Raw genomic sequence first — 13,377 nt, forward strand, 5'->3', positions numbered from 1 at the left:
TTCAACCATAGATAAAATAGCACCTTATATGGTAAACTATTAGAACCTTTTTACTACTAATAGGTTACTTGGCCTTCGGGACAAGATCAAAGTGTAGTATCTGTTCCGGCAGATACTGCACTTAAGATAATTTGTACCAGTCAATGGAGGGGAAACCCTCTATACTGGGACAATTATTATTTTTGGTAACCAGAGTGACCCCTTTTAGGGGAGCTGGTTTTTACCTCACATTAAAAACGGCCTTGTGCCTAATTTGCTCAGTGGGGGAGCAAATAAATACCATCTGTTCCGGCAGATGCTGCACTTAAGATAATTTGTACCAGTCAATGGAGGGGAAACCCTCTATACTGGGACAATTATTATTTTTGGTAACCAGAGTGCCCCCTTTTTGCCTACTTTTAGGGGAGCTGGTTTTTACCTCACATTAAAAACGGCCTTGTGCCTAATTTGCTCAGTGGGGGAGCAAATAAATACCATCTGTTCCGGCAGATGCTGCACTTCTATTTCTTGTTCTCTTTCGGTGGAGGAGAAATCCTTCACGACTGAGACAATTTTTATTTATGTACCTTTTCTCCACGTTAAAAAACGACCCTTGTGTCTAACTCTGTCCCGTGGGGAGGCATAGTAAATAGGTACTAATAGGTTGCCCGGCGTTGCCCAGTGAATCTTTCATCCCCCCCCCATAGATGACGTCATCTGCTACCACGTAATAACATGTGTTATACATCTATATGCTATGACGTCATTGCAAACAGAAATACAGATTTATTATATACTAGCATAGGTGCCCGGCATTGCCCGGGTGTTTGGAGGTGTATGCTGAGGAAAAAAAAAAAGGTCAATGTTTTTTAACTTTGATCCCTATCATGACCCCTTAAAATTTGTTTTGGGCTCAAATCAAGTTATTAAGTTAGATCCATGTCCAAGGAACCTATATGTAAAATTTCAAGTGTTTAGACCCAAAATTATCAGGAGTTTGGTAGAGTTCTCAAAGGTCAAATCATTGAACTTTGACCCCTTAACAGCGAAATTTCTGGTTGAAAACCGATCACATCGATTCCCCCAAATCTCAGTACCATGTATATCAAATTTCGAGTCTGTAGAATGAAAATTAACAGAGTTATTGCGAAGGAAAATGTACACAGACACGTTCACTTTTATATATATATATATATATATATATATATTGAGAGCGGGATTTATCAATAATATAGAAATATATATAATGTCATGTATGACGTCATAACATGCTATAACGGTATTGTGAACAAAGCATAAATACGGATTTGGCCTATGACAAGAGAATATTCTTTTCATTATTTTGACTGGAGTGTATAGCAGTAAATACCGTATGTTTTTAGATAGTCATGTGGTTCTCAATTAACTGTGCCTAATTGTGTCGGATATATACTCGAGAGTCAAAACAATAAGAATATTTTCTTGTCATAACCCTAGTAATAGATTCTTTATCCAAACAAGAGACCGGCTGTGATACAAGGTCGATAGTTTAATAAGGAGAATTAAAATCTGGAACGTTCTGAAAATAGCCTGGACCAGATCAGTCAGCATTCTCGGTAGATCCACCTGAAGCGACTAGCAATGAAACAATCTCCTCTTCTGATAAAGGAGATCATGCTTGGGAGGACAGTTCCTTGTAACAGCAATTCAGCATTCTAATTCTCTTTAAGACGTTGGTGTGCCAGTTTTCCAGATTTCAGAGTATCGGTCATCGTCGACTCAAAAGTTGAAGTCAAAATAATTTTTTTTTTTTTGAAATGTATATTTTTGATACATGTTAACAAATCCGATATTTTTATATTTGAACAGCACCATAGAATGAAGAATGTCATTTTTTAAATCAAATTTAATGCTAGAATTCTTTTCTCAATTAATAAAAGCAATATAAATCAAATATTTTGTCAGACTAACAGTCTTCAGTGAATTATACACATTTTTAAATATTTATTCTTTCATTGCTGAGAATTAGAGTAACGAATGTTGGTGACAGCCGATCTGTTCTGGTAGTCAAATAGAGATTGTTAATGTCTAAATCTTGCATAGACAGTATGCTGGTGACGTGTGTATGAGTAAAATATTCACTATTTCTACATTGAAAGGCACTGCATAATGAAAAATATAAGAAATCATTTTTAAAACCAAATTTGGTCACCAGCATGCTTTCTACACAAAATCCAGACATTATTAACCATCTCCATTTGACACCGGATGGTAATATCCATTAAGTACAAAGCCTATTCAGGATCACATCTGTGTTTCACCAAAGTGCAACCCCCGATGAATGGTGATAAAACAAAAACTGTTGGACATTATAACTAAAATTTGGTGGACAAGTCAACCATATGAATATGCTTAGATTATAGAATGGATTGTGGATCTTATTAATGACTAGCAGGGAGACCTGACGTTGTCAGAGATCGAATGAGAATCAACAAATGTTTCACCCTCCCATGTTTTATTGTTATCAAAATTTATGAAATAGCCCATTTTTCAATCAAATCGATTAATTACCTGCTCTAGTAGGGGACCCACAGCAGTGCACCGCGAGGAAACTTTACATGCATTTTCACAGTGACCTAGCCCACAATACATTACACTGTATCATCGTTCAATTGTGCTCTAAACAGAAATAATTTCAAACACGCCCGTCATATCAAAGAACCTACTGTTGATGTTATATGCCTGTCCTTTCTGCTTGTGCGGTAATAAAACTTCTCAAATGCACTTGTGATGTTAGACTATAAAAGTCGTTAATTTTAGTCAAAATCACCAATACCTTTCAGATTTTTTTTTATTAATAATACTTATGCAAGACATTCCCATAAAAAAACTATCTAATAACACTGCCAGACACATGAAGTATATTGTGTGAAGTTTTAAAAAATCGGCACAGCTGTTTAGAAATCCATAGGGAACTAACTCACACAAAGTTCCTATTAATACTAGATAGATTTCATGGGTGGCACTTCACTTTATTTTTGATAGAAGGGGGAGGGTCTATTGGACTAATATTCAGGAGAAATAGATTAAAGGTATTTTCTAATTAAAAAAACAAAACTTCTTTTAATTATTTGAACTATTGTTTTCATCTTGGATCTCATGTTTTGACGGATATAATTTTTTACCTTGTTGAACTCAGAAATTTGGTTTATGCTTAAGCCTTTATTTAATCCACATGGATAGGTTGCTTTTTTTTTTTTTCTTGTTTTAACTACGAATGGGTAAATGTCTTAATTGGATCTATGATGCCATAGATAAAGTAGTAAGAGATACTCAGTTCTAAGTGACAGTCTTCTAAAGGTTGAAAGTTCAATCCTCAGTAGAGGTCATACTAAGATTATAATTAATGATTACTTTAAACTTCTACCCGGTTGATAGAATGAGAACAATCCACTCCCATAAACTAAAATTGTTCAATTTGAAATTCTATACAAATTCCCGAGTTAGACAAGACACTTTTGAAGAATCGTCTGAAATGCTGTGAGAACAGTAAATCGAGTAATCCAAAAGTTCAATCTTTAAAAAAAATTACGAAACATTTCAATTTTTATCTATTTTTGTTTTACATTCAATAATAAAAAAAAAAATCGTTTATGAACCTTTAAAACTGCAATTTTTAATTCACATACAGGGTGAAGTCAAGTTATTGACAAAATTTTGATTTCATTTAACTATTGCAATATAAATAGAGGTAATCAAATTATACCCCCCCCCCATCCATTTACTAGCTGGCATGAAAACAGGTCAAAGTGTTATTCTTTGAAGTCTGGACAATGGCCAGATAAATTTTCAGATACAACCCCGCTCCCTTCTTTGATCCTCAATATGGCAACTATCCAACCATGGAGGAATCTGGTCATTCTTAGACTAAGAACTAATGTCTTGATCGAAATTGGAATTTTTTTTTTAATCTAACTTTTGAGTGGTTCAATTTTTCGGAGAAATGTGTCTTTCTAAAATTTGAATAAGTTTTCCTTGCTATCATAATGAAAAAGAATATCAATCCATAAAAATAATTGGTGCTTATGCATTAAGAAATTAAAACAAGATTTCAAAAAATGCATTTTAGATAAAAACATTACATAAGTTCGTGTCGAGTCGAAATTAGCAAACATTCCAAAAATTGTGAAAAATTAGAGTAGAAGATCTACTAGTACTTTTTTTTCATATATATATATAAAAGTAATTAGCGATCTGCCATTTTCCATTTTGAAATTTTTTTGGAAAAATCAGACTGCAGTTGCCTCCTTTAGATTAAGTTTTCAACGTTAAATATAATAAAACTGTATAATTCAATAAATTTTATTTTTACATCTAATTATTCTTCTATTTTTCATTACTGCTGGATTTTTCTTACTAATTTCGACATATGTAAGTATGAAAATGTTTTTTAAATCTAAAATACATATAGTTGAAATCGAATTATACAAACACCAAACTTGTTCAGTTTTCTACAAATAACTTTTTAAAACTGAATTATTTAAAATTAACAGAGCCTAAAACAAAAAGGAACCCAACTATTTTCTCTATTTAGTAATGTCAACAAATTGTACTTATGGATAGAAATCGTATGAAATAAAATTATGTACGTTTTTGATGAAGAGTCGTTTGTTTTAGATGATGCATGAGAAAATCATGGTATCTTAAAAACAAAAACTGAAGACGTGTTGTTTGAATGTCTGACGCCATCTTGTTTATTGTTGCTAACCATTCAAAAATGCCTTATTCTGATATGGTTCTATTCTGCTGAACGTATACAAACAACCAATGAAATTGGCTATAAGGTGTGACGGGAGAAGTCCTTATTTTTAACCTTTGCAGATGAAAGTAATGTTGAATGTATAAGAACTGAACACAGATGGTGCTTGTGTTTAATAACGTTGCCCAATCTAGAGAAGTGCCCGGTTACATTTGGGGATAGAAAGAGGAGTAAATTATTAGGGAGTGAAAATCGTGCTGCCGCTGTGCTTTTCCCTCAGAAATAAGATTGTATGATAACAATTGAAAGTGAATGGTAATATGTACAAAACACAAATACTGGACATATTGAATTTATATATGGTGCCTGCCTTAACGTTTTTTTTTTTTCAGCGGGGAATAATCTTTCCTATTTCCTTATATATAGATAGAAGGGAAGTAATAGTTATTTTAAACAACTGTTCTAGACATAAATAATGTAATTTTAATTAAACTCGTGACATTCGGTATTTTAATGCTCTTTCTGTTCAACATCAAAAATGACAAATAAAAAAAGTATGCTTCAATAGTGTTCACACTAATGTTTATATAAGATAATCACTCAATCGGTGAAGTAAGAAAAGGAAGTAAGAAAATGTCTTAAATTGGACAGTTTAAAAAAAAAAAGAAAAATCAAGAAAAACGTATAAATCGTTACAGCAAGAAAATATGAAAAAAGTCTCATTATGGAAACAGAGTGATTTATTTCCTGAAATTACTTCACACAACAAAGGAGAGAAATTGTTAAGACTTGGTATTCACTTTTTACGTTCCCCAAAACACTTGAAATGTTTTCGTCCAGCAAGTTTTTTATTCACATAAGACAAGTTTTGTTTGTTTCTTATGCTCCATATTTCCTTTTTGACGGAAAAGTTTCCGAACATTCTGTTCGAGTGTAAAATATGGATTGTAAGAAACAAACAAGAGTTGCCTCTGCTCTTCAATGAAACGTGCATAAAGGAGAAAATGCTGCCCAAGTATACTAACATATATATATATATATATATATATATATATAATACAAATTACAATTATATATATATATATATATATATATATATAATACAAATTACAATTATATATATATATATATATAAATAAAATAAAAATTACAATTATATATATATATATATATATAAATAAAATAAAAATTACAATTATATATATATATATATATAAATAAAATAAAAATTACAATTATATATATATATATATATATATATAAATAAAATAAAAATTACAATTATATATATATATATAAATAAAATAAAAATTACAATTATATATATATATATATATATATATATATATATATAAAATAAAAATTACAATTATATATATATATATAAAATAAAAATTACAATTATATATATATATATATTTAAAAGCGAAGTGGGGCATTTTTTTTAACCTTATAAAAAAAGATCGACTATAATGTAAAAAGAAACAGGATCGACTAAAAGTAAGAAAAATAAATTGAAAAGGAAGAAGATCGACTACAAGGGGGAAAAAGAGAAAAGAAAAGGGGGAACGGTGAAGAAACTTGAAGTACTTTTCGCCGACTGTCTTCAGAAGTAAATGTCAGAATGAAGTAGCGTTGGCATGAAGTAATTTCTATGAAGAAAAAAAAATAGATAGCATTTCGATGAGTAGCCCCTTAGGTCCCATTTTGGCTAACATTTTCGTAGGTTTTTGGGAAGATCGTCTTTTTACTAAGATCATAACGTAACATTAGAAAAACAAACAAATTTTACTTGTTTGAAATTTATCAAATATATTTCAGAGGTATACTCCGGCTTTAGTGTGTTGTTTTGTTTGTTTTTCCTTTTCTTCCTTGCCATGTTGTAAAGTTTGAGAAAGAAAAGTCTGTAAAGAGCCGTGCTTTGTTTCTAGCGGTTGTATTTTGAAATTTTCTAACTGTGCGTAGGCAACGTGAGAATAACGTCAAGAATTTCCTAATATTACGTTGTGATTTGGCTTTCAAGCGTACTTGATGCGTATTTTATTAAAATTAAAACAACGTTTCTATATGAACTCTCATTCTTGAAGTTTTTGTTGTTTTAGATAAATGGATAAACTAGTTACCTGGGAGGGGGAGATATTTCAAAGCTGCATCTAATAGTTTGAACTGCTCAGTGTGTTTATAAACCACTTCAGCTATTGTTTTTTTTCTCTCCTGTTGAGACATTTTTATAGCTTGTTACTGGGTCACAAACTGGTATTTGATCAATATAAAATATGTGCCATTTGATGTTGATAGACTTGAAATTCTTAATGCATCCAGGTATAATCTGTTGACTTTGATGCATTTCATTTTTATAATCTTGAAATAAAATATTTAAAAACCTACATGCTAATTAGTCCTCGCGCAAAGGCGCAGGACACAAATGTTTTAAATAATAATAGAATAACAAAGTCTTTCGCTAGTGAGGACTACTATTGAGCGTAATCAGTTATACGCTCCTTTTGAAATTTTCACCTATTTTTTTTCGTTATCTACTGAATATTTTTGATGAAACCTATATGAAATATGTTCATTATTAAATTGTAAAGATTTTCTATTCTGAAAGAAGTTTTAAAAAAATTAATCTGAAAAAGTTATTTTAAAGTTTTTGTTAAAAAAAATTCAGATTTTCTTATTCAGACATGTATGACAAAGAGAGAGTTGCAAAAAAAAGTTGTGGAGTGAGGAGAATTACAAACTGAAACAGAGAGAATATTCAGACCTGTAATAATACAAAGAGGGGGTTGCAAAAATGAGTTGTGATGTGAGGAGAAATACAATCTGCAATAGAGAGTAAGAGAGTTTTTATAAATACATACAAAATCACATTCATTTTTTTTAAATCCAAATTAATAAATTAAATAAAATATAATCTTAAAAAGATACGATACAAGTTAGAAAAGAATTTCATCCAAGGCATGAAAATTGTTAAACAAAATGTTTTTACTATATGCTTTAAAAATAAAGGTACAAGATTCAATTTGAAATTTATTTATCTTCAAAGTGCACTTTTATACATTTTACAAAGTAAGGTATTAAATTTACATACCTTACTTTGTAAAATTTATAAAAGTACACTTTGAAGATAATTAAATTTCAAATTGAATCTTGTACCTTTATTTTTAAAGCTTATTGTAAAAACATTTTGTTTAACAATTTTCATGCCTTGGATGAAATGTTTTTCTAACTTGTATGTATATATAATGTAAGCTCCTACCTGACATTAAGAGATTTTAAACTGAAAGGTTCTTTCCTGTCATGAAGCTTGTCAATCAAGGTGAGGATTGTCACACCTGAAAAAGATTTTAAAAAAATAAATAAAAATAATAAAAAAAAAGGTAACATAAGTATTTTATCATTTTAAATAAACATTTTGCAAAGTAGATAAAAGACACAGCAAATATACTAATGGAGAAGTGCTGTGAAGATATATTCTAAGAAAGGTGAGGAGAGCAGAGACCAACATTGGAGGGAAAGGGCAGAGCACAAATGGCAAAGGGCTGAACAAGGCTCTCAGAAATAGATGCCACCAGCATCTATAGCAATTACAATAGAGCCTGCTAATCCAGAATAGGGCTGCACAATCACTAAAAATGCTGTAATCCAGCAATAAACTAATGTGAGGTGGAGAACTCCATTGTCTCCGAAGAGAGATGAATTCAAACAATGCTGAAACGATACTAAGGTGCTACTAAATACATTTTCTAAAATAAAAAATGTTGAATTATCTCAAAGTAAAGGAGAAAGTAGACAGTGTTTGGGTTGAATCACAAGCTCAGTTTTATGATAATATCCGCTGCCTATTATTCAGCAAAATTGGCATTTATTCTATTTTTATGTAAAAAATTCATTTTTTTTTTTAACTTAACATTTTCTTTTTTTGATTTATATAAACGTGCATTACATTTATTGTAAATTATAAATTATTTTAATTTATCTTTTAAAAATAAATTATTTTCAGTATTAATTTATAAAAACATTTATGTAAATAAACATTTTCTTAAAATAATTTTTTCTTTTTTTAATTGTATAAAATAAGTGTACGGATATTAAGCAGATTTTACATAAAGTTATGTAAGAAAACCAACCGCAAAGCAAATATCCCAATTCTTACACAGGAATGGATTATTTTATTTATTTATTTTTTTTTGGGGGGAAAAAGAAAACAAATCTCATCCCAAATTTTAGTGTGCAGAATCTCATTGTGAAAGAATTTTAATCTAAATTGATCTTTATTGAAAATTTCAAATGCTAATCACAATTAGGGTAGGATTGTCACTTGATTCCGACATTTTTACTTTTTTTATTGAAATGTTACCCCGAAATCGCACAAGCGGGTTAAAAAAAAAAAACTACAATCGAAGTACAAGAATTTAATTTTATTTTTGACTTTATTTTGGAGTGAGGGGAGGGTATTCAATTATGTTCGGCATAAAAAAAGAAAAGATAATGAATGCCTACATCCCTTTTTCTTTATCGATTATATTTGAACCGATTGAATATACGCATCTTGAATACATGGTTTAAACCTTTTTCTTGTGTCAATTTGATTACTTTTCAATTTGTTTAGATTTATAGAAATATATGAACGCGCACAAATTTACATACACATAATTAAAAAAAAAAAAAAAAAAATGGAAAAGTGTCTTTTATAAAATCTTTCGATATTGGAAGATGGAAAGTACGAAGATGCATTGTGTGTGAGTTGGGGGGGGCAATAGCTGCAAACAAGAAACAAAACAGCAGATGGAAGGGGATAAGAAAACGAATTGTCTAAAGAGAGAGGGAGAAGAGTGGACTGGCTGATTAAATAGAATAGGTCCCAAATAATAAAAGTAAAGGGGGAGAGAGAGAGGGGTGAGAGGGGGAGAGAGAGGGTGAGAGGGGGAGAGAGAGAGGGGGAGAGAGAGAGGGGGGAGAGAGAGAGGGGGAGAGAGAGAGGGGGGAGAGAGAGAGGGGGAGAGAGAGGGGGGGAGAGAGAGGGGGGGAGAGAGAGGGGGGGGAGAGAGAGGGGGGAGAGAGAGAGGGGGGAGAGAGAGAGGGGGGAGAGAGAGAGGGGGGAGAGAGAGGGGGGAGAGAGAGGGGGGAGAGAGAGGGGGGAGAGAGGGGGGAGAGAGAGGGGGGAGAGAGAGGGGGGAGAGGGGGAGGGGAGGGAGGGGGAGAGAGAGAGAGGGGGGAGGGGGAGAGAGAGAGGGGTGAGAGGAGAGAGAGAGGGGTGAGAGGAGAGAGAGAGGGGTGAGAGGAGAGAGAGAGGGGTGAGAGGAGAGAGAGAGAGGGGTGAGAGGAGAGAGAGAGAGGGGTGAGAGGAGAGAGAGAGGGGTGAGAGGGGGAGAGAGAGAGGGGTGAGAGGGGGAGAGAGAGAGGGGTGAGAGGAGAGAGAGAGAGGGGTGAGAGGGGGAGAGAGAGAGGGGTGAGAGGGGGAGAGAGAGAGGGGTGAGAGGGGGAGAGAGAGAGGGGTGAGAGGGGGAGAGAGAGAGGGGTGAGAGGGGGAGAGAGAGAGAGGGGTGAGAGGGGGAGAGAGGGGGTGAGAGAGAGAGAGAAAGAGCGAACTAGCGAACTAGCGCCTACAGGCGCTAGCCATGTAACTTTCCGATACCATCTTTAAATCAAAGATACCTGAGGGTGAAAAAACAAGTTTCTATTTTCGGAAGTTTATCATGAAGGTTAATATGTGGAAGATTTGTAAAGAACACACCTCCCTTCCCAGATTATTTATTCATCAGGAAAAGAGAAATAGACTTCGATACGGAAGTAGAAAACAACTAATCCTTGGAGAAACGCTCTAACAAGAGTGTGTGATAACAAAAATAGAAACTTTCTGGTTTACAATAATAAAACAAAGAAAACAAAAGAAATGTGGAATTCAAAAGTTTGAAAATATGACTGGGAGGGGCAACAAAGTATTTAAAAAAAACACACACACACAGAACCCTTTTTTGTAGACAAAGCAATAAAATTCAAGGAAGCATAGATTGATATGAAAATTGAAATTCTTTCAAAATCTGAAGTAACGAACAATCAAAGAAGGAATTTGAAGATAAAAGGATATCCCCTTTTAACATCTACGGGGAGAGGGGGTGCATCTGATTTAGTTTTAGGGGAGGGGCATAATAGACGAAATGGATACAATTGCAAACTATAGGTCGGCCAAGCAGATTCAAATCTTGAATCTGTTTCGTTCAATTAATCTTAACATTAGGAAATAGATAATAATGACGTATACAATCAATAGTGTCTCAGCATTTATACAATCCAAAAAGAGTTGATATGCCATAAGTAGGTCTAGCTGGTTCCTCGCTTCTTATCCAAAATTCTCACATAGTAAAAAAAAAAAATCACGTAAATTAACCAGTTTTATTTTTTTTAACTCAGAAAATAAAATTTTATGAGTAAGAAAAGAGCGATCGTCGCGTCGCCATCTTGAAAATAATCAAGAACCACGAGAGATAATAAAATTTGCGAAATTTTTGTTGTAATCCCTACATATTCCCATTAATTGATTAAAAATGAAAACTGCTTGATCAGTTAAAGTGATTTTTCGTTTCGTCATGGGTATGTACATCATTTTTTTTTTTTTTAATATAGGGGAAATTCTGGACAAGCATCGATTTCTGATTTCTTAGCTTTTCAGCAGAGATCGAAGAGTAATTTTTCAATACTTTAAAGATATTTTAAGTAGAAAGGCTCCAAGGTTAGATGTGGTATTAAGATTATTGCTAGAAGAATACAAACAGAATAGACCCTTTTTTTTCTCCTCGTCAAATTTGATGGCCTTGTGCCAAATTTGTGTAAGATTAAAACAATTATTATCAATTACTTCTTGCAAATAAATAATTCAATATCGTATCTATTCTATCATGTCAGAAAAGAACTCCAAGACGGAGTTCATTTTTATTTTTGCCCCAACCCAATGCAACCTCTTTTGGAGAGCTGGATTTCCCCCATATTAAGAATCTAACTGCCCTCGCGTGGAGGGCAATAAATATTAACATTTGTTTGGATTCTTTAAGGAATCCAAATCCTACCTACTTTTTGCAACGAACTTTTTAAAAAAATTAAAAAAAAAAAAAAGTATTTTATTTTTAGTTTTTCGGTCGGCATTAAATGACCATTGAAGTTGATATGCCGTAAAACAAAACGAAGATACAAACAGTACAAGGGTCATACAATAAATGGAAAAAAAAAAGAAACCATTGCAGGTAGGACCCATTCTGTCAACTGCAATACATTTGTAAGCCCGATCAAAACCGGATTGTAATTGTAGAAAAGACCTTTAGCTACAAAATGGACTTGAAATTGAAAACTACGCATTAATAAAGGTAGAATTAGGGCTGGGCAAGAGGAGAAGGGACTACATATTCCCTCACCCCCAATAACTGGTCCATATTTAATAAGCGGTTAACTAGAGCATGACGTGCGCTTGGGGAACAATAAGGCCAGAGGTAATGCTTTTCATCCATCCTAGCACCTAATGAAAACAACAAACCTGGATTCTAGCCCTGCCCCAAAGGGAAAACTTTAGTGTAGGGGCAGCAAGGGAGAAATTTAAAACGGACGGTCACAGCATGGAATTAATGGCCAATAGCAAGAATAAAAATTCAGTAAACATCAGGTTGGCAGTTCAATCATAGTTTACTATATATCTAGTTTCATTGTTATACAGTGATGGGAGTTTACTGCTGCTTCTGAGATAGAAAACACTGAAAGGATGAGAACATAAAGATTGAGAACCCCTGTAATTGGTTAGACCCAGTAGTTATATTTTGTTTAGAACTAACAGGCCGCCCAGTATTGTCCGGTCATAAAATACGCATATATATTTTAATTCGTGCAGATTTCTTATTATAGAGCCAATTCTCTATTGATTATTATCTAGTATATAGTAAATGATTTCAAAAGTTATATATAAAAAATATACATAACTTGAGATTATATATATCCACTAGAATAAAAACGAGAATGTTTAGCGCTTCAGCTTTAGTCGTTATTTATCTCCATCTGAACTACCAATACCGATACGAAAGGCTAAAAATTAAGCGACTTTCAGCTATGAATGTTTAGTTTTACGCATGCGCAAATGTAGCAGCAGCAGCAGGAGTTATGTTTTATTCAATTTAGCCTGCCAAGGTAAACCAAATTGAAATTGTGCTACAGGTTCAAGTACCCTATATATCAAATTTCAACTCTAAACTAAGCACTCAGGTTCTATAAGATTTAACTCAGCTTTAGTATAATAATGAATGAAAATCATCGTCATTTATGGATATACTTACTGACCACGAAAAAAGAAAAACGAAGACAACTTTTTCTAAGAAGAGGGAAACAATAGTCTATTTAAAAGGGGCATGTTTGTTACATATGAAAAAAGGGGAGGCAGGATTCGAAGGAGGGATTTTACTAATCAAGTACAATAATTATAATAATATAATCTATGAAAGGCCTTGCTCCTCCCACATATTCATAAGGTCATCCAGTTCATAAAGAAAAAGAAGCATCCTTAACTTCAATTTAATGCTGGACAAAAACGAAAAGTAATTTTTTGGTCTCTGAACAGTTCAGACCATATTTATCTCCGTTTGGTGACGCATGCTAACATTGCCCTTTTTTACTCCCACTTC

General features: G+C 33.0%; 1 protein-coding gene across 1 annotated transcript in view; it reads right to left on the reverse strand.

Annotated features, from left to right (window-relative positions):
• Positions 1 to 13,377, reverse strand: part of LOC145297047 (uncharacterized) — a 34,286-nt gene that overhangs the window by 14,696 nt on the left and 6,213 nt on the right. Inside the window, exon 2 of the mRNA XM_080143272.1 lies at positions 7,977 to 8,052. Within this exon, the coding sequence (XP_079999398.1) occupies positions 7,977 to 8,052 (76 nt within the window). The remainder of the gene's footprint in view (positions 1 to 7,976; positions 8,053 to 13,377) is intronic.

This window comes from Euprymna scolopes, chromosome 17 (genome assembly GCF_053919585.1).
Source record: "Euprymna scolopes isolate OS-2025 chromosome 17, ASM5391958v1, whole genome shotgun sequence".
Taxonomy (NCBI): domain Eukaryota; kingdom Metazoa; phylum Mollusca; class Cephalopoda; order Sepiida; family Sepiolidae; genus Euprymna; species Euprymna scolopes.